The sequence below is a fragment of the Watersipora subatra genome, chromosome 1 (assembly GCF_963576615.1).
Source record: "Watersipora subatra chromosome 1, tzWatSuba1.1, whole genome shotgun sequence".
Lineage (NCBI taxonomy): Eukaryota > Metazoa > Bryozoa > Gymnolaemata > Cheilostomatida > Watersiporidae > Watersipora > Watersipora subatra.
Window position 1 is genome coordinate 36,477,652 of NC_088708.1, and position 23,302 is coordinate 36,500,953.

Genomic DNA, 23,302 nt, shown 5'->3' on the forward strand with positions numbered 1-23,302 from the left:
TTGTTGTGGTTAACTAGGCTAGGCAAGCCGCCTTGTCTATTGGTTGCTAAGAGTGTGAGTGTGGGACTTGACCCAGATCTTTGTGCAAGCCTCAACTATGCTAAATCTCAGATGTTTGGTATAGCAATCAAAATATCTTTTATTCTTATGAACCAAAGCCTAATACACAAGTAGCAAAATTCTAGAATATAAGATAGATAACAAGTAGTAAAAGCTAAGTAAAATAATCTCTTACGCCAACAGCTGTATCTGCTCTTAAGCTTGTCTTGTACGTCTACAAGTGTCACTGTCAAAAAAGGATGAGCTACTAAAATTGTTCGCTTTTATAGGCATTCAGGGTAGCCCGAGGACGGTACGTATAATGTTCGTATTATATCTTTGTGTTGTAAGAGTAAGTCTACTGGAGGGAACACTGTCTCTGAGCGCGTCATCTGATTAGCGTTGTCTCTGTGTCTTGAAACTGGGATTGCATAATATTGCTTCCGCTGGCGCTGTGTCATGTAATGGAAAAATGCTGGCTCAGGGTAAGCTCAGTTATTTTAGGTTGTGCTTGGTCATGGTTGGTAGGTGTAATTACGTTCCAAATTCTTTTGGCGGTGTTGACGTGGTGTTGACGCAGCAGTTTCCAAGATTGATGTCTTCTAATTCTGACATTTAAAATTAGAGAATCTTTTAATGTCTCTTTTATCCTGTGTTCTGGTTACATTCCCTGCTGGTATCTTGTTTTTGAAGTATTTCCATACAACATTTCTCCCGCTGTTAATGAACGATATGTCCTCATATCGGTATCGGTATTCCGTGGTAACGTTGCTGTTGGCATGACGGTAGTAAAATAAACAGAATATATAAAATGAAGTTATAAAGTTATAGTTAGAATAAAGATATTTAAAACCCATGTACCCGAGTTAATTAAAAAATTATATAATAATTCGTAAACCCAAAACCATGAATAAATCCAAAACCATAAAAATGTTAAGAGTGAAGCATAAATTTTTTTTCAGAGCAGTAAGGTATGTGTTAGTAGTAGAAGTACATGGTTGTTAGTTTGCCTTGTGGTATATGCGAGTGTCAATTGTCCTTTCGGAATCGCGTATTATTGTCCTGGTGTTTGTATTGCGTCTCCCTTGGCAAAGTAAACGGGTCCTCCCGTATGTCGGTATGTATGGGTGGTTGTAAGCGGCGGGTAGTCATTGGTCTTATGGTCAGGAAAGAAAGCTAAATCTTGAAATAGAAACTTCACATAACATTGTAGCAAAAATTGGCGTGCCTATTAGAATCACAAAATAAATGTTATAACATGAATGACTCAGTTGTGTGCAAACATTTTCATTCTCCACTGCTGGAGCTACCTACAGAAAGAAATCCCAAGCAACTGTGTTCATCACTAACCTGTCTTATCCTAAAAATAGAAAGTCACAATAGAAGTTAACAGTTTTAATTGAGTTCGTTTTCTGGTATGTGCCGTGTCTATTTCACAATAAAGTCTATCCTAAAAAATTCAAAATCAATTTCATTACATGAAGTGAGCACGCCAATTTTCTTACAGTGGCTTAAGTTAGATTTCCATCTCAAAGTTGGGTGAACCATGGTGTGTTTAATTAAATTAGGTAATGAATCAGCCACTATCTGAGATTAATAAAACGATACGGCACTGTTTACCTGTCAAGGGAATATAGATGTTAGCATGTGGTGAAACAGTGGTTAGTAGTAGGGATGGTTAATCATTAAAGCCGAAAGGTATAAATACTGGGGGGAACGTTCCGCAGTATTTCTCTCTTTTTATTTTTTCTCTTTTGCAAAATGTCGAACAGAACATTCGTTGACTCAGTCGTTGCTGAGCTTCTGACATTTGTAAGAAGGTAAGTTAGGCTAATTATCGGATTGACAGTCATCAAATTGGGTTAGGTGTAACATAGTCAGTGTACTTACCAGAAGTGTGTTGATATACGTCTCTTATGTGGCAGGCTAAGTGAGATTGTCGAAAGAGAATTCGGCAGTCAGAACTCACCAGCTACAGCCTGTGCCTCTACACAGACCGAGGCCATTTCGGCGGGTCCGACCAGACCCTTGCAAAGGGTGGAGCCGTTGGCCGACCCTATGTTGGCGAGGGTGCCGAGGGTGGCATCCATCCGGCTGGTGCGGCGTCCGGTGGGGCGGGGGGCAAGGCTCCTTCGTTATTTAGAAGAGCAGGCAAGGTGAGTACTAGTGTTTGTATGTGTCCTTTAGTCGTCTCTTTCTTTCTTTTAGGTAATAGTCCTGTAGATGTCCTGTGTCTTTATTTTTTAGGTCACAAGCTCCGAGAGCACTTCCTGCGGGGGAGGAGGAGAGCTCGGAGGAGGAAGGGTCGATGAACCCGACAGAGTGTGGGCCAGAGTGTCTGGCCTGGGTCCGGAGGGGCTATCGGCGGTGTATTCACGGGGCACGCTTTTGTACGGACTGTGGGAATTTTACCCATCAGGACATTCATTGCGAGTGCGCCAGTGGGATGTGACCCAGTTCTGCTTCTATTAATGTGAAATAAAGATCATTGAACAATTTCTTGTTTGTCTCAGTCAGTTATGTTAGTCGTGGTCTATTAATAGGAGTTGTATGAAGTCTTCGGGTGATAGTCTGTCGAGATAGTTGTCGTCATGTAGTCCTAGACTTGTTGGTTCTGGTGGGGATATTCCGTGATAAATCAAGTTGTCCTTGGGTCTAATTAATCATATGTTTTTTCGGTGTAGTTGATCTGTCACTGTGTGGAGGTCACCTAATGGCTTGCGCAATCCGTAGCCTTGAAGGGTGGGCAGAGCCATCGGTTGGTTGGCAGGAAGTGGTGGCCAATAAGGTGTCTTTCTAGTGTCACGAGGCTCGTCAAGTTATCCCTTGGCTATAGTTGGCGGTTCATTCTTATCTCAAAAATCTAAGTCGAAGCATGGCATGCTCTGTCGTCGGTCTTGATTTCCTCTTCTACTTCGTTATCGTTTTCAGGGTTGTCACTCCATTGCCCTTTTCTGATGCGGTGAGTTGTCTCTATCTCCGATGTTGAGTCTTTACAAGTGTTTTCTATTTAAAAGAGTTCATAACTGTCATACTGATTATTTCCTTACTATTTTAGCCTTGCGACATCAAGCACTCTACATGTTTCAGCCTCGTAAGTGTATGTGCTTTTGAGACAAGCCCTGCCGGGACAGAACTATCGAATGTGGACACCATTAACTCAATAACTGTGGAGGAAGGTGTAACGGAACCAGATGGCATTACCAAAAGCGAACATACACCAAAAGCAATGGACACCGATGAAGCCGAGTCCGAGGCAATCGCCACTTCTTCAGTTATTATTAGTAAGTGAGGTTATCCCATTTGACAGGGACCATTCGTCTTTGCTCAATTGCTCCTGGTGTTTATTGCATTTTGTTGTCCCTTGTAGCTCCTGATGTGCAGATCACTATGGATTATAAAAGACTTTCTACTCACCGCATCCTTGGAGAATTTGTCTCGTCTGATCTCCCGGTTGTCGTTGGTAAGTTATCTCACCGTTTTAGTTGTCGTCTTGTATCTATATTAGTGGAGTTGAAAGATCGCTTCAAGTCTGTATTATTTATTGTTGTATTCTTTCAGATCCCAAGCTCGTGACACCGCTTAAACTAGGGGAAATTCTGGTGATTGTTGGTTTTGTCGTTTTTGTTGTTGTTGTTATCGTCGGAAAAAATAAAATTTGTTAGGTTTTCTACTAGTCTCATTCTGTTGTGCACTAGTGCATATCTATCGAAGATGCTGATTTGGAAGTGTTAACACCGACATCATCATCATCGAAATCCGATGTTTGGCAATGTTTCGATACGTCGAGTGTTATAGAAAAACATGATACAGGGCTGAATGTAACCATAAAGACTGCGAAATGTAAATTTTGTGTTGCGAGTTTTCAAATTAAACGTGGTAACACAAGCAATCTATGGTTACATATCCAAAGAAAACATGCAAAGAAATATAGAGAAACAGCTTCGATGAAGTTACAGCAATCACGCAGTAAAACTCTGCCCACACCAAAGCTTAAATCTTTGGCTTTCCAACCATCGATAAAACAATCGCTGCTGCAGAATGTACCCTACCAAAAGGACAGTCGTGAGGACAAAATTACAACAAAAGCCATACTTGATTACATTACATCTAGTGGTAGGCCACTATCTATGATCGAGCAGCCAAAATTCATAGCAATGTTGAAGGTGTTTGACCCTCGTTATTGCCCGCCGTCTAGGCGCACCGCTTGTGAACAGCACATTCCCAACTTGTTTTTGAAAATGAAAAGTGAAATACAGGATTTGTTGAATGAAAACAAAAGTTCAGTGATTCCAATGTTTAGTTTTACTACTGATTTATGGTCATCAGCCACGTTAGATCCGTACATATCCTTAACCAGACATTTTTTCACAGTTGATATGAAACTGGAAAGTCGTGTGTTGGAGACCAAATATTTGCCGGATGCATACACCGGTGTCAAATTGGCAGCGGTTATAGCGAAGTTGCTTGAAGATTGGAACTTGACGAAAAACCACATGCAGTGTATCACAACGGACAGCGCTAGCAACATGATACGTATAGGTGAAGTAGGTAACATGCGTCGACTCCCATGCTGTGGCCATCTTTTGCACAATGCTGTCAAGAAAGCGATGGAAAAACCAGAAATCCTCAATACTATAAAGAAACTGAAGCGTGTGGTTGCTTTCTTTCACCAAAGTCATCGGAGAAAGAAAAACCTCGAGCAAGAGCAACAGAAAAGCGAAAAGACGATAATGGTGTTACATGGACCATGTCCTACCAGGTGGAACAGTACATACGTAATGTACCGAGCTATTCACAACAACCTCGTCGAGTTAAAATGTGTCGTTGTTCAAGAAGATTCAACACTGGTCACCACCGTTGATGAAGACAAGTTAATTGCGCTAGTGGTAGAAGCATTCGGTGCGTTTAATGATATGACAGACCAGCTAAGCGGCGATAAGATGGTAACGGTGAGCTCAGTGCTGCCCATGGTTCGCCTTATCAAGTCCTTACAGTATAGCAATATGACAAACATCGAAGGACGTGAATACAGTGTGGGACTACTTCAATGACAAGTAGGCAGGCATGGGGCTAAATAGTTATTTCCTGGCATGCGCTTATGTTTCCTTTCTCTATCCTACCAACGAGCTATTACTACCTCTGAGCTATCCCTCTTCTATCGCTGAGGTTTTGGAGCATTAAATTATTATCATATAGCCTTTGTTTTGTCATCTATTTTTTGCTGTTTTGTTAACCTTTAGCTGCTCTTTTCAAGTCGCATACGCTCTAAAAAAGGCAGTCGAAAGTTACTACTCAAGCGAGAATTGAGTGACAAAAATTCACTGAATGCCGTCTTCGCCTTGCTATTAAGTGATGAAAAGGCTTCAGATTTATTGGCAAATTTTAAGCACTCTCAGTCTCATTTATGTCACGTGTCCCTCTCAACAGCTAAATCTTTGAACTTGGCCATTAATTTTAAAAACATTTAATTCATTCAGTAATTGGAGAAACTGTATCCTCTAGCTGATAATTTCTTCAAACATTGATTTTGCTTGCCTATCGCATCGTATTATCATGGCCTAACCGAGTGCGAAGACATTTGACAAAGTATGAAAAAAATCTCTTTTTGGCCTTATTCTTGCAATCTTTCTACCAATAACCAATTACTAGTAATGCTTACAGGCAGGTGAATAACAGAAATGGAGCATATATGGAAATTCTGTCAAAGGCCACAGCGCTTGATCCCCGATTCGTATTACAACTGGAGACATTAGGCTCATCATTAGGTGTGGAGACCAATTACACGAAAAGTCTGCTAGCACAGTTGTCCTCAATTATAGAGAAAAAGGGTAAGCTTTTATCTGCTCTCTAAAATGGGGATTGATATTGCTATATAGCTATGTATCATTTTTCATTTCCATTCACTTCTATAGTTTTGTCAGCGACTCGCTGGTAAAATTTTAACTTGAGAAGTCATTTAGGGAATTTAAATTTACAGATCATTGTCAGTTTTGTCACACACTATTTTCCACGACTGTCTCTTTTATGTCACATGATCGCAATTGACCAATTTACAATACACAAGATGAGATACTCATAGTTTTAAGTGTTTCCAACTGCAGTATTGCTAACAACTTTTTACTGGTAGTTACTAATAAGTCTGTTGATCGCTAGCCCTCGATCTATTTAGTATAATACAATTAGTCGACATTTTTTTAGCAGCAGCTACTACAGCACCTGGGGATGACAATGCAATACCTGCAAAAAAGTCAAGACTCGGTTCACTGATGGCATCCTTGGAGCCCAGCGATTTTGCAACTAACAAATGTACACCGGAGCAATTGGCGTTGAAGCAGTGGGAAACTTATAAGACCTTGGCACAAAAACACGCTTTGTCTTTTGATGATGACCCCTGCGAGTGGTGGGCACTTTATGGTGAAATGTTGCCTGAGCTACATCTTATGGCGAGGTCTTATTTGGCAGAGGTGGTGACAGGTTGCAGCTTGGAGCGCCTCTTCTCAAAAGCGGGCTTTATCGTGAACAAGCATAGGACACCGCTGAAAATAGACAATGTTTCGATGCTACTTTCCTAGCTACCAATAGTCATGAGTAAAAAGCATAAGTAATTCCCATATACCACCGACCATCATATAAACAGGCCAGATGTTGTCCAGGTTAAGGTGTTAAGGTATTGCTGGTATTGCTCTGCTAACCTCCACGGATATATTGCTTACATAAATAAATAAAATAAATTGTCATTCATTGCTGTAGAGCTGGGTTTATTCTCAACAAACATGGCACATGACTTTATGTAGGCTATGTCTGATTCTGTATTCTATGCTCAATTTCTACACGCTCGTCTAAAATAAAGGATACACAATATCCAAGTTTATAGTTGGGTGGAATGAACCAACAGGTGGATTGTGCAATCCAAATGCCATCCCTCGCGCAAGGGTTTGCTTAGCACACGGGGCCCTGTACGCCAGTCAAGTAAAGCTGGAGTTGCCTTCCTCCGACTAATCTGGCGATTGCTGCGTAGCAATAGTAGGTGGAGCACAACTCTGAAAATTTTATGCGGTATTCACTGTGTAAACCGAACCGTATGTTTTTGGGAGTTGTTCTCTCAATGTCGGTATGCGGTACGGGATTGGTTTGAACAGGTGCGGTCTCGGTATACTGTTGGTGCCCAAAACCGCCCAGCCTTAAGTAAAACAGACTTTATCTAGCCATTGCATGCTTATTAATTCTCATTTAAACACCTTTACAGTTGCTTTATGTTTGCTCCAAAGTTATTTGAACACAAACCACTTGAATTCATAATATGAAGTTTCAAAATTAAAATGGTAAACGTTGTGTATGTTAAATAAAAACGTTTGTTTTGCAAAAATATTCTTATTACCATGGCAACGCCGAGCATTCGTCTAGTCCTTATATAAATTCTAGACCATTTTTCAACTGCTTGAGTAATCAATTGAGTTTTAATAAACTTTGGAATATACAACATTTCAAAATGTTGGTGATTCCTTATACACATAAACATATACATGTGTACTTATTAAAATTATTTTATTCTATTAATCTTATAAACATACTTTAAGACACTTGGAATATTTGAAAATTATATAAACTAGCAAATTCAATATAATGTGTCTATACTAGGACTACATGTGTTTACTAGGTCTACATGTATCTACTAGGTCTACGTGTGTTTACTAGGGCTACATGTGTCTACTAAGGTAACATGTGTCTACTAGGGCTACATGTGTCTACTAGGTCCACATGTGTCTACTAGGGCTACATGTGTCTACTAGGGATACATGTGTCTACTAGGTCTACATATGTCTACTAGGTCTACATGTGTCTACTAGGGCTATATGTGTCTACTAGGTCTTCATGTGTCTACTAGGTCTATATGTGTCTACTAGGTCTACATGTGTCTACTAAGGCTACATGTGTCTACTAGGGCTACATGTGTCTACTAAGGCTACATGTGTCTACTGGGGCTACATGTGTCTACTAAGGCTACATGTGCCTACTAGGGCTACATGTGTCTACTAGGGCTACTTGTGTCTACTGGGGCTACATGTGTCTACAAGGACTACATGTGTCTACTAGGTCTACATGTGTCTACTAGGGATACATGTGTCTACTAGGTCTACATGTATTTACTAGGGATACATGTGTTTACTAGGGCTACATGTGTCTACTAAGGCGACATGTGTCTACTAGGGCTACATGTGTCTACTAGGTCCACATGTGTCTACTAGGGCTACATGTGTCTACTAGGGATACATGTGTCTACTAGGTCTACATATGTCTACTAGGTCTACATGTGTCTACTAGGGCTATATGTGTCTACTAGGTCTTCATGTGTCTACTAGGTCTATATGTGTCTACTAGGTCTACATGTGTCTACTAAGGCTACATGTGTCTACTAGGGCTACATGTGTCTACTAAGGCTACATGTGTCTACTGGGGCTACATGTGTCTACTAAGGCTACATGTGCCTACTAGGGCTACATGTGTCTACTAGGGCTACTTGTGTCTACTGGGGCTACATGTGTCTACAAGGACTACATGTGTCTACTAGGTCTACATGTGTCTACTAGGGATACATGTGTCTACTAGGTCTACATGTGTTTACTAGGGATGCATGTGTTTACTAGGGCTACATGTGTCTACTAAGGCGACATGTGTCTACTAGGGCTACATGTGTCTACTAGGGCTACATGTGTCTACAAGGACTACATGTTTCTACTAGGGCTACGTGTGTCTACTAGGGCTATGTGTGTCTACTAGGGAAATGTTTATATTTACAGTAGGAGCCATCAACTTATTATCATTTTTGGGAACAGAGTGAACCAGGAATTTGTTAAACAGCTTGCATATAAGACCAACCTGAGGATTGAAGCAACAAGCTATCATTGTTGCACAGGGCGGTATTGCAGAGCCATGAACCGTATGAGGTGTAAAATTCAGCCTTTCCTATTTGCTCTCTGTAAATGCAGGTTTTGACAAGTCCTCTCCTTCTCGTCGCAATATTGCACTAAATGAAATAAAAATACAGTAAGTATAAAGAAAAAATAAAGATTGATGGTCGAAAGAACTATTTGAGACTCTGTCCCAATTTTAATATTAGGAAATGAAAACATCCTGATTAAAATTTTTGGGTTTATGTGATGGGATGGTAGTCACTACTTGACTGAAATGGCTTATAGAGAGACGACTACTGCTACTTGCTTTGACATTGCAGGCATTCAATTTTATTTAAGCTTTACGACTTTGACAGACTTTTGTCACGTTTTGTTAGATTGAACTGACAACTCCTAACTATTGAATTAAGTCTTGTCTGTCCAGCTCTGACAAAACCTAACCACTAGTTAATAGAAAAGAAGTAGTTGCTAAGCAACGTCTGAAAACAGAATGATTCAATGAAGATTGGTTGAGAAATGTTTGTCCATAAAGACGAAATGGGATAGACAACTACTATATATACAACTACTATAGATGCCATGTGACTGCATAGGGCTAGTTATCCTGCTCCTATATTTTAGTGTAGTTAGCTCACAAAATTTATGTTTTGCTTCCACCAATTTGAAATATCTTTACTACTGTGTGTCCAATGCCAAAGGATGTGTTCGTAGTTATCCCTCTTTTCCTAACAATGACTCACTTTCTACTTTTTGACTGCGAAGTATTGTCATGGTCTACTAGTTCATGACTAGTTCATGTCTAGTCTACTAGTTCATGGTCTACTAGTTGTCATGGTCTATGAAGGTCATGCCAAGTGTTGTGATGTGTCTACGAAGGTCATGCCAAGTGCTGTGCTGTGATGTGTCTATGAAGGTCGTGCCAAGTGTTGTGATGTGTCTACGAAGGTCATGCCAAGTGTTGTGATGTGATGTGTCTATGAAGGTCGTGCCAAGTGTTGTGATGTGTCTACGAAGGTCATGCCAAGTGTTGTGATGTGTCTATGAAGGTCGTGCCAAGTGTTGTGATGTGTATATGAAGGTCATGCCAAGTGTTGTGATGTGTCTATGAAGGTCATGCCAAGTGTTGTGATGTGTCTACGAAGGTCATGCCAAGTGCTGTGCTGTGATGTGTCTATGAAGGTCATGCCAAGTGTTGTGATGTGTCTACGAAGGTCATGCCAAGTGCTGTGCTGTGATGTGTCTATGAAGGTCGTGCCAAGTGTTGTGATGTGTCTACGAAGGTCATGCCAAGTGTTGTGATGTGTCTATGAAGGTCGTGCCAAGTGTTGTGATGTGTCTATGAAGGTCTCCAATACTTCATTACTATCTGAGTACAAAAGTCATCTTGCCACGAAAAACTTTGCAATTGTGCAAAGCACAAATACATGCATTTGTTAGACTCCACACTTCTTACACAGCTTCTTAGCTTTAACAAAGCTTATGAAGTTATAAAGTCAATTAGTTACAGAAACCTTACAGTTATAAATATACACTGATAGGAGCAGTACGTCTAGAAATATGGACTTAATGAATCATTACAGTTATAAATATACACTTATAGGAGCAGTACGTCTAGAAATATGGACTTAACGAATCATTACAGTTATAAATATACACTTATAGGAGCAGTACGTCTAGAAATATGTACTTAATGAATCATTACAGTTATAAATATACACTTATAGGAGCAGTACGTCTAGAAATATGGACTTAATGAATCATTACAGTTATAAACATACACTTATAGGAGCAGTACGTCTAGAAATATGTACTTAATGAATCATTACAGTTATAAATATACACTTTTAGGAGCAGTATGTCTGGAAATGTGTACTTACTGAAGCATTACAGTTATAAATATACACTTATAGGAACAGTACGTTTAGAAATATGTACTTACTGAAGCATTACAGTTATAAATATACACTTATAGGAGCAGTACGTCTAGAAATATGTACTTACTGAATCATTACAGTTATAAATATACACTTATAGGAGCAGTACGTTTAAAAATATGTACTTACTGAAGCATTACATTTATAAATATACACTTATAGGAGCAGTACGTCTAAAAATATGTACTTAATGAATCATTAAAGTTATAAATATACACTTATAGAAGCAGTACGTCTAAAAATATGTACTTAATGAATCATTACAGTTATAAATAAACACTTATAGGAGCAGTATTGTTGTCTTGATGATTGTTGAATACAAGGTAAAAGCCAAGAACGTACTATAAACTAATGTGTTATAATCAGAATCAAGGAAAAGTAGTGTAGTAAAATGTAAATCTACTGTATAAACGGAAATCTGTGTGTGTGTGTGTGTGCGTGCGTTTATCCGCCTTATAGAGCGGTCTTTCCTTTTTTCGTCGTACAAATTTCAGTCCTACAAAGCGAACTGAATTACACTAATATGAGTGGTAAATAAATTATATAGCGGTCTTTCTTTCTTCCATCCGGTCGTATGAAGACAACTGAATTAATATGAGTAGTAAATACCATACTTTCGGACTATTAGCCGCTATACTCTGGTGGCCACAGGGCGTTTTCATGACAAAAGGTGGCAGAAAATGGGGTCTATGGTAGCTTAACACTTTTAGCATGTTTTTAACCTACGGTCTCTCCTATTTTCGATTCGGTCGTACTGAATTCCTACTTCAAAAAGGTAAGTACTTCTCATTCAATGTTGTATTGTCTATGAATTGCCACACCTCCACTACATAACCTTTTTACTGTCGTCCATGTACAAATTTAGCTATCGGACAACTGCCAGCCAATTTGGCAATATTACTTCATTATATGTATACAATATTTTTTCAATTTCAAACTCCACCTACAACATTTGTTTTGGTTAAACATTTCATTTAGCCAACATGTTAACAGACACTGCTATGCAAAAATTCATTGTATCTATACTTTGTGCATTGATAAGGCGATGTGAAACTCCGAAGCTAAAACGATCCTTTACAATGTTCCTTATTCTTACAAAACCATTATGTTCCAAAACCCAAAAATGTTCGTTTTCATGTTGGACATTCCCAAACAACTATTTAAAATTAAATTTTAGACTAATTTTACAGAGAAATCTTTGGACAACGTTATCACTACCATAAAGGTCCAAAAAATAGTCGATTATGTTATCAACGAATAATATAATTCAGTTACTAGCAATTGCTGGAAAAGTCGCAAAATTGTGTCTACGGCGGTCGACCACAAAAAACGCATAAATTAGTCTACTTCAGTGAAAGAGTTAAAAAGGTTGGATTTGCCACTGTTTGTAATAGTAAACATGTTTATTTCCTTCCGCAGCTGAGTTACTTTTACTTTTTTCCAGCTGCTGCTACTGCGTCTTACCTACTAAATTTATATTTCAAAAAGGTAAGTACTTCTCATTCAATGTTGTATTGTCTATAAATTGCAACACATCCACTACGTAAAAACGTTGGATTTGCCACTATTCGTGATAGTAAACTGCTTATTTCCTTCCGCAGCCGAGTTACATTTACTTTTTTCCAGCTACGACTACTACAGAGCTACATTTACTACAGAACTTGCACGGGTACTCCAAGCATTACCATAGGCGATGGTGAGAAAAAGAGAGCAGGGTATGTTATAAAAAAGCACACCATCTCATTCACTTTTAGAAACGCTTGAAGCAGCACAATGCCTTCCAAAAAGCCTATTGCCCAAACGCAAGAACAGATTGATTCCCGTAAAGAAAGAGACCGAATTCGCAAGGCAGGAGCTAGACAAGTAAAAACTGCTGAGCAAACATGGCTACGGCGAGAACAGGCCAGAACTGCTACTGCAGCCGCTAGAAGTGCAGAAACTGCAGAGCAAACCCAGCTACGCCTACAACGAAACAGAATAGCTACTGCAGCTGCTGGAAAAGCAGAAACCGCTGAACAAACACAGTTACATTGAGAGCAGGCCAGAATAGATGCTGCAGCTGCTAGAAGTGCAGAGACTGCAGAGCAAACCCAGCTACGCCTACAATGAAACAGAATAGCTACTGCAGTTGCTGGAAAAGCAGAAACCGCTGAACAAACACAGTTACATTAAGAGCAGGCCAGAATAGATGCTGCAGCTGCTAGAAGTGCAGAGACTGCTGAGCCAACCCATTAGCGACTCAAGCGGCTCAGAGCAGCCGCTACAGCGGCCAGGCGTGCAGAAACCTCCGAGCAGATGCAGCGGCCACAAGAACATGATGCACTAGCTACAGCCGCTGCTCGGCGAGTTGAATTTCCAGAGCAGATGAAACGGCGACGACAGCAAGATGAACTAACTACAGCAGCTGCTACCAGGCGCCAAACTTTTTATGGGACGAATGTCCAAAAATGCTCTAGATGTAATGCCTTACGTTGGAAAGGCAAGAGGCCATATATGTAGTTTATATAGTAGATTTTATTGATAATAAATATTATCAACACAACCCCGTTATTGCTGCACAGTTTGTATATACCATGTCAAATACAGGCTATAGACGGAGAACTGGTGAGTCATGATTAGTGTTTTAAGAGTGTAGATGTCTCAATTCAATAAATGCTGGCGATAGCTCAGCAATGCAATAGCAAAATATTTTCTAAAATTTCTTAAAATATGTAAAACTTTTCAATACTGCCAGTTTGAAGAACTTCAGTTTGCCTAGCAATGCCAATTTCATCATCATTTTTATGTACAAAAATAGGACAACTCCGATTTGAGTGGTTTGAGACTGATGCATTGTAGACTAGCTGTAAATGCATTGCAGATTTCCATTGTTCTCTCTAACATTATTGACATGTACGAGTGCATATGTTTATGCAGTCTGATCAGCACAAAAACTTCAGTAGATTGCATATTTGGAGTTGTTTTACAGTATGAAAGACAAATCTCAATAAACTGTACATGAATCTATTCCCGTGGACGGGTAATGCAGCTAGCGGTTTGGGGATGTGGCGTCACTCGGGGATGCGTGGGAGACCTTTTTCGCCCCGAGTGCAGCGAGAGTATACAGGCGCGGCTTTCCGGATGAATGAGTTGGCGAGTGCGAGGCGATTGGTTGCGAGGTGATTGGTTGCGAATGCGAGGTGATTGATTGCAAAGCGAGTGTGAGGCATTTGATTGCAAGGCGAGTGCGAGACAATTGATTGCGAGGCGATTAATTGCGAGGCGATTAATTGCAAGGCAATTGATTGCGAGGCGATCGATTGCGAGGCGAGTGCAAGAGCGCGATTGTCAACTGCTCGGCGGGTAAAGACTGGTCAGCCGAGGCAGGAGCTCGGCGGAAGAAGTGAGCGATCGTCAACTGAAAATATAGTCGGGTATGAACGGATGCATGAATCTAGACACATAAATCTAGAATATTTACTAGATTTTACACGCATCTAGCTGTAATACACATTGCAGACTTCCATGGTTCTCCCCAACATTATTGACATGTAAAATGTATATGTGTATGCATACACTGATCAGGGCAACTATTTCAGTAGACTGCATATTTGGAGTTGTTTTACAGTATGAAAGACAATTTTCAATAAACCTTATGCAACCCGTGAATCTGTTCCTGTAGGTGGGTAATGTAGCTAGTGCTCAATATAAAACATCTCGTAGGACTAGTTTATGACCAGCACTTCCGGTTTTACCGAAAAGCCCGTATCAAATAAAAATGCTCGCTACTTAACAGTATTGTCTCGGCTTGGTCTAATCGTTTAGTCGTAATGTGGTAATGTGACCACAACTTTTTGCCAAACTGCGTGAAAAAATTCTGCAGCATTTTTCGAACAGGTGACCAACAGGCTCGTCATGTTTATCAGAGTATGGTATGCAATCGTTCAAGCTAAGATTAAAAAATTGAACAACTTTTTACGGTAGGTTTTGAAAGATCAGTGCTCAAAGTGACAGCATTACGATGATGACAAAAGAGACGCGTAAGAACAATTGACATGGTTTTATTGAAGTATACTTGTGAAAACATTTCGACGAATGAGGTTGCTTGAAAGTGTAAACGGAAGCCGTCATCTTCAGTAACGTGACCTCCCATCTGAACCGTTTTGGAAAGGTATTCTAATCTACGGCGGTTTCGTGATGGCGGCGATTAACTGTTCGTTTTTGAGCTTTTAAGAGCCTTTAATCACATTTCCACAAATTTGGCACCTACAACACAGCAGAGTAAGATATGGTGAATATTTTGATACCAAATAACTGTAATGTGAGTTTTGTTGCAAGTCAACATTTAAAAGCAATTGCAAATGATAGAATAATACCTATATACTATGCTTTCTGATGGAATCAACTAAAATTTGGAGCAAATTCATCTTTCAGCGATGAAAAATACGTTGTGATACGTGTACATGTAACTAACTTATAACAGCGTAAAGTAACTCTATTTGTAGCTATACGACATCGCAGTGTTGTGATGCCATAGAACTATTTACCATGAATAATAGAAAGGCAAAGCAGCAAACTCTACCGGTAAAATTACACGTGAGAATGTGACCGATTCGCATAATGCTTTCTCGGACTATTCCGTTTGACTAGTCCGAGATCTGCGAAAAGAAAGTAGAAGTAAGCGATTGCTGCTGTTTTGCGTCCTGGTAAGCTAGGTTGGCGTAGCTTTTGACAGTGTTCTAGTGATGAGAGAAGCGTTTGGAATTTTAAGGTTACTCATATTGTTATATAAAGTTGTGATTCTCGATTAGTTTTCTCCCTTAAATGAATGAACCATAATGGTCAGCACGGCGATTCTAAAATTTAACTTGTAATTACAGACATTTTAATATTGACTCTTGCATTTAAACAATATGGGTTAATTACGCGTGAGATAGACTTGTTAGCGATTAAAGAAACTCTCAAAATCAATTGAAGCAATGATATATAGCCCCAAGGATAGCAGACGGCTCTCATATGGGCCGGGTTTAATGATGGAGCTCTGTTGGGATGAACCCGAACACGGCACCCGAACAAACAAATATGCTGAATAAAGCCCCTTGTAAATTTCCAAATATTCATAAAGTATAGTAGTTATTTTACTTATCTGTTGAATTCATTTAGCTGTCAAATAAATATAGTATCCCAATATTGTCAACCCTATGATCTGTCAATTGCCATTCGCGAGCATTCGTGATATTAATAGTCACAATGGTAAAATAGCCCAAATTCGGTTTTTTCATTTAGATTTGAGTATGAAAACTACACTGCACAGCTTTGCCTGCTGTCCCATCTTAATGGCCAGTTAAACAATGTGACAACGGTAAAAAACTTTGTCATTTTATATTAGGGGTGGCAAAATATTAATCAAAAACTAGGAAAAAAAGGCCGTTGTTCGGGTAACTTCGGGTAAATTTTATTCAACTTTAAGCATATTCTACGATCTTTACCAATTTTAAAATTACTAAAAGTAGGTAATTTGAAATGTTTTAATTTGCATGGATCCATTATTTTGGTTAGGTATCACCCCTATATTGTAGAAATTCAAGGTTTGCTATTGTGAACTGCGGGGTCTACTGACCGAATGAGGTAATGAAACGATAACAGCGAGTCGTGTTTTCTAAAGCCTAACAAGGCAACGCGAGAGTTGTGTTTGCTCCGAAACCCAGGCTAGCGCAATCCTAACACAGCTCCATCATTAAACCCCGCCCATATGATAGCCGTCGGCTATCCTTGGGGTCCGTATAGCATTCGTTGAAGGTAATAGGTTATTTGCGTATACACCGTCACGTCAGATCGTGCGGCTTTATTAGGTCCAGGTTACCACTATTAACTTTGTATGCTGTTGTTAATCTCTAGGTAATCATACGATTGTTACAGAGTAACTCATGTTTTGTTTAGATAACTTATAAATCAATATTTGTAGTCTAACTTTCAGCTTGTAATGCCTTTTTGTTTTTCTAAAAATTGGTCGTAGAAATTATCCTATTAATTGTTAAGGTCAGGGTTTGGTAAATCGGCGTTTCTTGTGCCTATGTGAGTTAGTTCATAGATATAATAAACCCTAAAATGGCAAATAGCTATCATTACGGTAGAGCTAAAGTGAGGCATATAAAGTAAGGCATATAATATAATATAAGGCTACTGTTTTCATGACGTTATGCCACAGTGATGTGCATCACAACAACAGAGCCTTCAGTTGAGCAATGAGTTGAGTAGTGAAATCATGCTTGTCATACTAGTTTTCAAGTCATAAATGTAACAATAAGACCAAATTCTTTTTGAAATATCATCAGAGGAGACTACAACACCCCAGGTATGTGAACTCACAATAAAAATTTCAAATACTTGGTAAACATAGCCTTTGCACATGTACTATATCATTGGTTCACTTTGTAAGAACTTATTGGAAACAAACTAACTACCAAATCATCTGAACTTGCTTCTCATCATGGTCTGATTACAGCGAGCATACCTATCTATGAATTTTCTGAATTGAAAGTGAAGTGAATGAATGCTTGGACTATCAATAGAAAGAATGTTTAGACTTATTACAACAACGCATATAACAAACTTGTCTCTCAACTGATAGGGTTGTAATTTAGCTTGGCATGATGAATCCAATGCTTTTTTGTCTCATTCCAAGTAATGTAATGATATTCATTCTAGTACATGTATGTATTGTTAATTTCTAGGCTAAGAAAAAGTCAAGCCGCACCTGGTGCTGTGCCTAGAGATGTTCAAACAATTCTGAGAAATGGCGAGATCTGGTGTTTCACCGCTTTCTAAACAAGAAACGAGCTAAAACCCATAATGTTTGGGTAAAGCCGGTGCAAAGGCAGGATTGGACCCTAAAATCAAGCTCTGTATTAGCAGTAGAAATTTTGAGGAAGTCTGCTGCAAAGTTCCACCGGCTATTGGGAAAAACCAAGGCTAAAATCTGATGCAATACCTCCAATATTTACAGCTTATCCAACCTACCCTAGGACACTTATGTATTTGCGTCATCTAACTTTCGCGTTTTCGCGGAGTCATCCTCTCGCGAAAATTTCATGAGCGAAACTAAACAATCATAACAAACGAGCGAAAACGCAAAATTAAATATCTTTGTTCATTGATATCCGCAATAAAATGGTCATATTAAAAATGCAGGTAATTTTGGTGTGTGGTTGGGCTCATTGGGCAATTTCTGCTAAACTCATTATAACTAATACACCGACTAAGCAGCATGGCAAAGCAAATTAAGATAACAAGTTTTTTTGGAAAAACCAAGACAAATAAGGAAAATGATGATATTAGTTTAGTCACTGAAGTTTTAACTGATGAGGATGAAAGTCTGGTTGGGAAAGTCAGAAAATTGAATATTAATTATTGTAGTGATGAATTTTATTACCAACCAAAAACAATAACAGCCCTGAGCCATGGCCACCGCGGGCTACAAATGCTTGAGATCTAATATTGGTACCACATCAGTCACGGCGGCAGGAACCTAGACGTCATTGATAGTCCAAGAAACAAATCGCAGCTAGCGATCAAATAGCATTAGCGATCTCGGCCACACATTTCTACCGGCAGTTCACAAATACAAACTAGTCCCAAATGGATTTTTTTTTACCAGTGAACCGGACCTGAGGAATCTAATCCACTGCATTTATTTTCACATCACTATATTTTCGCACTCATCAGAGTTGCGAAATTAAGTTGCAGCGAAATTTGCTACTCACAAAACTAAATACTAGCGAAATATAAGTGTCCTGGGGTACCTTCAACCAGAAGCTGTGAAAAGACAGACACCAACCATAAAAACATAAAACCTGTCGAAATGTAGAAGAAAATTTCAGACCAGTCAGCACCATAATATCTGACCCTAACGATACTACACCTGGTGATACTACTGCCGCTTCAAAGCAGGAATCTAGTTCAACCAACCTGTGACCTATTTATTTTCAGTCATGTTTAATGGGTGTTCAATACAGTAGTCCAGCTTAACTATTTCTAAATCTCATTTGATTTATTAGTCTGTTATTAGCTTAATTTATATTTGGTCACTCTTTATATTATCATTGATATAGAAACTTTCAAGTCATTGGTATTATCTATTACCACGTGTGTAAGATTCTTGCCTGTTTCATCTAAAGTCAGTTCTACATATTTTCAATAAAATGTGCAGTCCCAGATGCACAAACTATGACAAATTTGTGCAGTTTTTATTGTTAAAGATGTGATTGCGTCAAATTTTACTTGATTTTAACAGGAAGTATTGATTTTGTCTATCAGTTGACAAGTTTTCTGTTGTCTTAGTCGATCTCATTGTCAAGATATTTGTAGATTTAAATTGCCAAAAATTATTGTGGTAAAATTGCTCAGGAAAAAAAACGTGCCCAGACTTGCCCAAAATAATGCAACTAGTGATACAACCTGTCTCTATCCCTCATATTCACATTGGCTGTTGTGATAAAAGTCTAGTCCTATGCAGCTCTATTGGCATATGTGACCCATGCAGTCAGAATGTACAATCATGCTAAAACCACATTTTTGAGTTATTTACGGATTTAAATTCAGCAAATTCTGAGGATTTTAATGCATTTTAAATTTTTTAAATCGGGTTATTTATGCCCAGGTTATGCAAGATTTAGTAGAGAAGGTCTCGTGATGAACTAAAACTGTTGTGGTGAGTTTAAGCAGGATAAAGTTGGTGATTCATGAACTGTAAATCATGGTATTTGTTTACAAATCAAAATGCCATAGCAACCAACCACTTAATCTCATCCTATATTGATGAAACCTGGCATTCTCCACCATAAAACCCTGAAAAAGATGATCGTTGCATTTTTATTCCAATTCGATTGTTGGTTGACCTCCCAAAGGTCATGGTAAGGTTAACAATATATGTGGCTAAAAGCTCACCGTCTTGGAGATATTCATTAAAAGGGTATGCTTCAAACTGCACTTCTCATCAAGCTATATTGCTATGACTGCATATACTGACAGTCCAACAACTTAACAAAGAGTTGGAAGTGTATTCAGAATTGTCCACCTATACAGAAGGTCGTGGTAAGGTCAACGAAAATTGACAACAGAAGGCATCAGGATGCGGGAATATCAACCCAACTCATCAAGTGACCATTCAATCTAGAGCTCTTTTTATATAGTTTAACACTCACACAGTGTAGCACGAGTACGCTGCAGAGATTTATTGTAGCACATTGGAAGGGTTTGTTTGTTATGCTAGTGGCAAGTTGTCCCAACACAACCAGATCCAATGTTTCCTTCGGTAATCCTTGATACACAGTTCTCATGAGGCTTAATTGTTCAGATGACATAAAACCAGCGCATATTTCCCTACATTTGCACCCACCTATTAGTTTGATGTCAACAGCCAGAATGGGAATGTTAGCAGCAGTGATAGGCTGATCGTTATTCTCTGTAATTCGATTTAATTCATTCGCATTATCGTTAGCAGCCACATATTGCGTAAGCAGCTGTATTTCTAAGGTTGCCCTATTATCACAATCCTCATTATCGCTTCCACTATGATCTGAGGCAGCTGACTCAGATTCTAAGTAGAAACACTCATCTAGCATCAACTAGCCGTAATTTTTGCGATGGTTTCATTTTATTTTAGCCTGAAGCATTAAAACAGGAAATAGCCACATACATGCGCGCACCCGCAATTAGAGCCTATATTCATGATCTTGGGTTATGAAAAATTCCATAGCCACCACCGAGATGGGTATAGTTAAATGGCAATTCTGGCATTATGATTGGTCAGACAAAAAAATAAACAAGACCATGTGAAAGAGCAGGGTTGAATGCACTATAAACCTCTGTTTACTAAAATAGTGACGGTGAGTCATATAATAGCGTAAAACTCGCTTAGCGCGCTATTGTGAACATTGGAATTACAGCACGATTGTACATTCTGACGGCCGGGGTCACATTTGTCCTAACTTCATTTGATCGTCTTTTTTGACGCAATCACATCTTTAAGTCAATAGGAATTCATAGATCAGCTGATTCGCTTTACACATCACCATGACGTTGTGTCATGCTATTTATACGCCTCACTTATTTTCATTATTTGCATATCAAGGGTTTACTATATCTATGAGTTAGTTAGTTCATATATAGATTTGGCTTAAAGCACATAAATTACATAATTTTTTTATCTCATATTTCAATACATCAGAGTCTTGGCTTTCGAATGAGCCTATATCCAATACACAAAGAATAATATAACTGTGAAAAACAGGCTGTCAAAAGTACGTCTTGCAATAAAAAATCACTTGGTTGCAATTCCCAAAATGTGATGTCATGATTATTATTTAGCCTTAGGTCGTCGATCCCTATCGCTGCCATTGAGGCTGCGCTTTTCTGTGACAATCGGTGCTGTTAAACCCAGAGAGTGCTAATAATAAACTAGGATTCTAAATAATCAACAATGACCTGGGATCGCAATGACCAACAATGACCAATACAAACACATGTTCTGTGTTAATTAATTATGCTTCAAAAAATGTACTGTCGTTGATAAAGGTAATGAAAAGACATCCATTAAATTGTGACCTTCAGTGGCGTGGCCATAGGACTATATGTCAATTGCACTTTCGCGAGATCACGCAATGCTTGAAATTAATTAGTCTCAGTAGTGCCCCTCAACATCACGATAAAAAGAGAGGGCTAGTGCATAATATCATCGGGAAAACATGGTATAGCACTTGGAATTTGAGCTATTTATCATAGAAATAATCTGTACATAGAGCTAATGACACTGATTCCTTTGTCATCTTCATTGGTTCTCTGGAGTTGTCCTACCTTCGCCTGCCACTAGCGTAATTATGGCAGTTGATAAATATAAACAGTAAGCAATAAAATAAGCAGTAAGAGCACACAACACCGAATATGAAAATTATGACATCACAGTCTTGACTTTCAAAAAGCCATTGTTTGACATAGTGAGACAAACATTGGTTGGTGTTTATAAGATTTCCTCAGAGCTCTACCGCAGAAATCTTCGATGGTATAGGATCGGAAATTGTGACATCACAATTTTCGATCCTATACCATCGAAGATTTCTGCGGTAGAGCTCTGAGGAAATCCTATAAACACCAACCAATGTCTGTCTCACCATGTCAAACAATGGCTCATTTGAAATACAAGATATTGAAGAGCCTGAATTAGCTGAAACATTACTTATGTTATTGATGTGCTTTAAGCGTATGCATCTCTTTGCTTGTCTTTTATTTATACATTCATAGTTTTAGCGCTAAAACTTAAAACACGTACTGATGTTGCTAATTGTTTTCAAGGTTGGCTTGCAACAAAATTCACATTACGGTTATTTGGTATCAAAATATTCACCATGTCTTACTCTGTTGTGTTGCAGGTGCAAAATATGTGGAAATGTGATTACAAGCTCTTAAAAGCTAAAAATTGAACGGTTAATCGTCGCCATCACGAAACTGCCGTAGAATCCCTTTCCAAAACGGCTCAAATGGGACGCAGTTGAACAAGATGGCTTCTGTTTACACTTTCATGCAACCTCATTCGTCAAAATATTTCTACAAATATACTTCACGCATTCAATAAAACCATGTCTATTGTCCTTACATGTCTATTTCATCATCATTGTAATGCTGTCATTTTGAGCACTGATATCTCAAAAGTTACTGTAACAATTTGTTCAATTTTTCAACCTTAGCTCGAAGGAGTACATATCATCCTCCGCTAAACATGACAAGCCTGTTGGTCACCTCTGGTAGTCGAAAAATGCTGCAGAAATAGTTGCATAATCAGATTACGAATAGACGATGACACCAAGCCGAAATGAAAATGTAAAGTAGCGAGCATCTATATTTGATACGGGCTCTTCAGTAAAACTTGAAGTGTTTGTCATAAACTAGTGCTACGATAAGTTTTATATTGAGCCTTTTATTCGCAATTCAATTCACGTGAGAGTATTACGTGTCAAAACAATAACCAAATCGTTTGGCTACGTCAGAGAAATAAATTGATTCCAATCTACAGCGGTTTCGTGATGGCTGTGATTCACCGTTCGTTTTTGGGCTTTTAATCTGTAAGCTGTAATCAGATTTCCACATATTTAGCACCTACAACACATCAGAGTAAGACATGGTGAATCTTTTGATATCAAATAACTGTAATGTGAATTATGTTGCAAGGCAACCTTTAACAACCAAAGCAAAAAAATTATTTTTCTTTTTTCTAGTCATTTTTATTTTGCAGCGGTCATGGTCGTAGAACCCAGCCCGCAGTGTGTTGGGAGAGAGTTTGTCCGTCAGTATTACACTCTCATGAATGAAGCTCCCGACTGCCTACATAGGTAAAGTTTCAGGGATATTTTATTCAGCCGTTAACCTGTTAGTAATTGGCAA

General features: G+C 38.8%; 1 protein-coding gene and 1 long non-coding RNA gene across 5 annotated transcripts in view; one reads left to right on the plus strand and one right to left on the minus strand.

Annotated features, from left to right (window-relative positions):
* Positions 1-6,110: 6,110 nt before the first annotated feature.
* On the minus strand, positions 6,111-15,299 carry LOC137392719 (uncharacterized). The gene is made up of 3 exons (XR_010978234.1): positions 15,244-15,299; positions 8,920-9,067; positions 6,111-6,578 (listed from the first exon to the last, which is right to left on the minus strand). It is a non-coding gene; the product is annotated as an uncharacterized lncRNA (long non-coding RNA).
* Positions 15,008-23,302, plus strand: part of LOC137392676 (ras GTPase-activating protein-binding protein 2-like) — a 54,375-nt gene continuing 46,080 nt past the window's right edge. Inside the window, exons 1-2 of one of the 4 annotated variants that reach the window (XM_068079027.1) lie at positions 15,008-15,148; positions 23,154-23,250. In XM_068079027.1, the coding sequence (XP_067935128.1) occupies positions 23,159-23,250 (92 nt within the window). In that variant the 5' untranslated portion in view covers positions 15,008-15,148; positions 23,154-23,158. Of the gene's footprint in view, positions 15,159-15,513; positions 15,574-22,646; positions 22,742-23,153; positions 23,251-23,302 lie in introns of those variants that run through there. The other 3 variants (XM_068079028.1, XM_068079026.1, XM_068079029.1) reach the window with 3 other exon arrangements.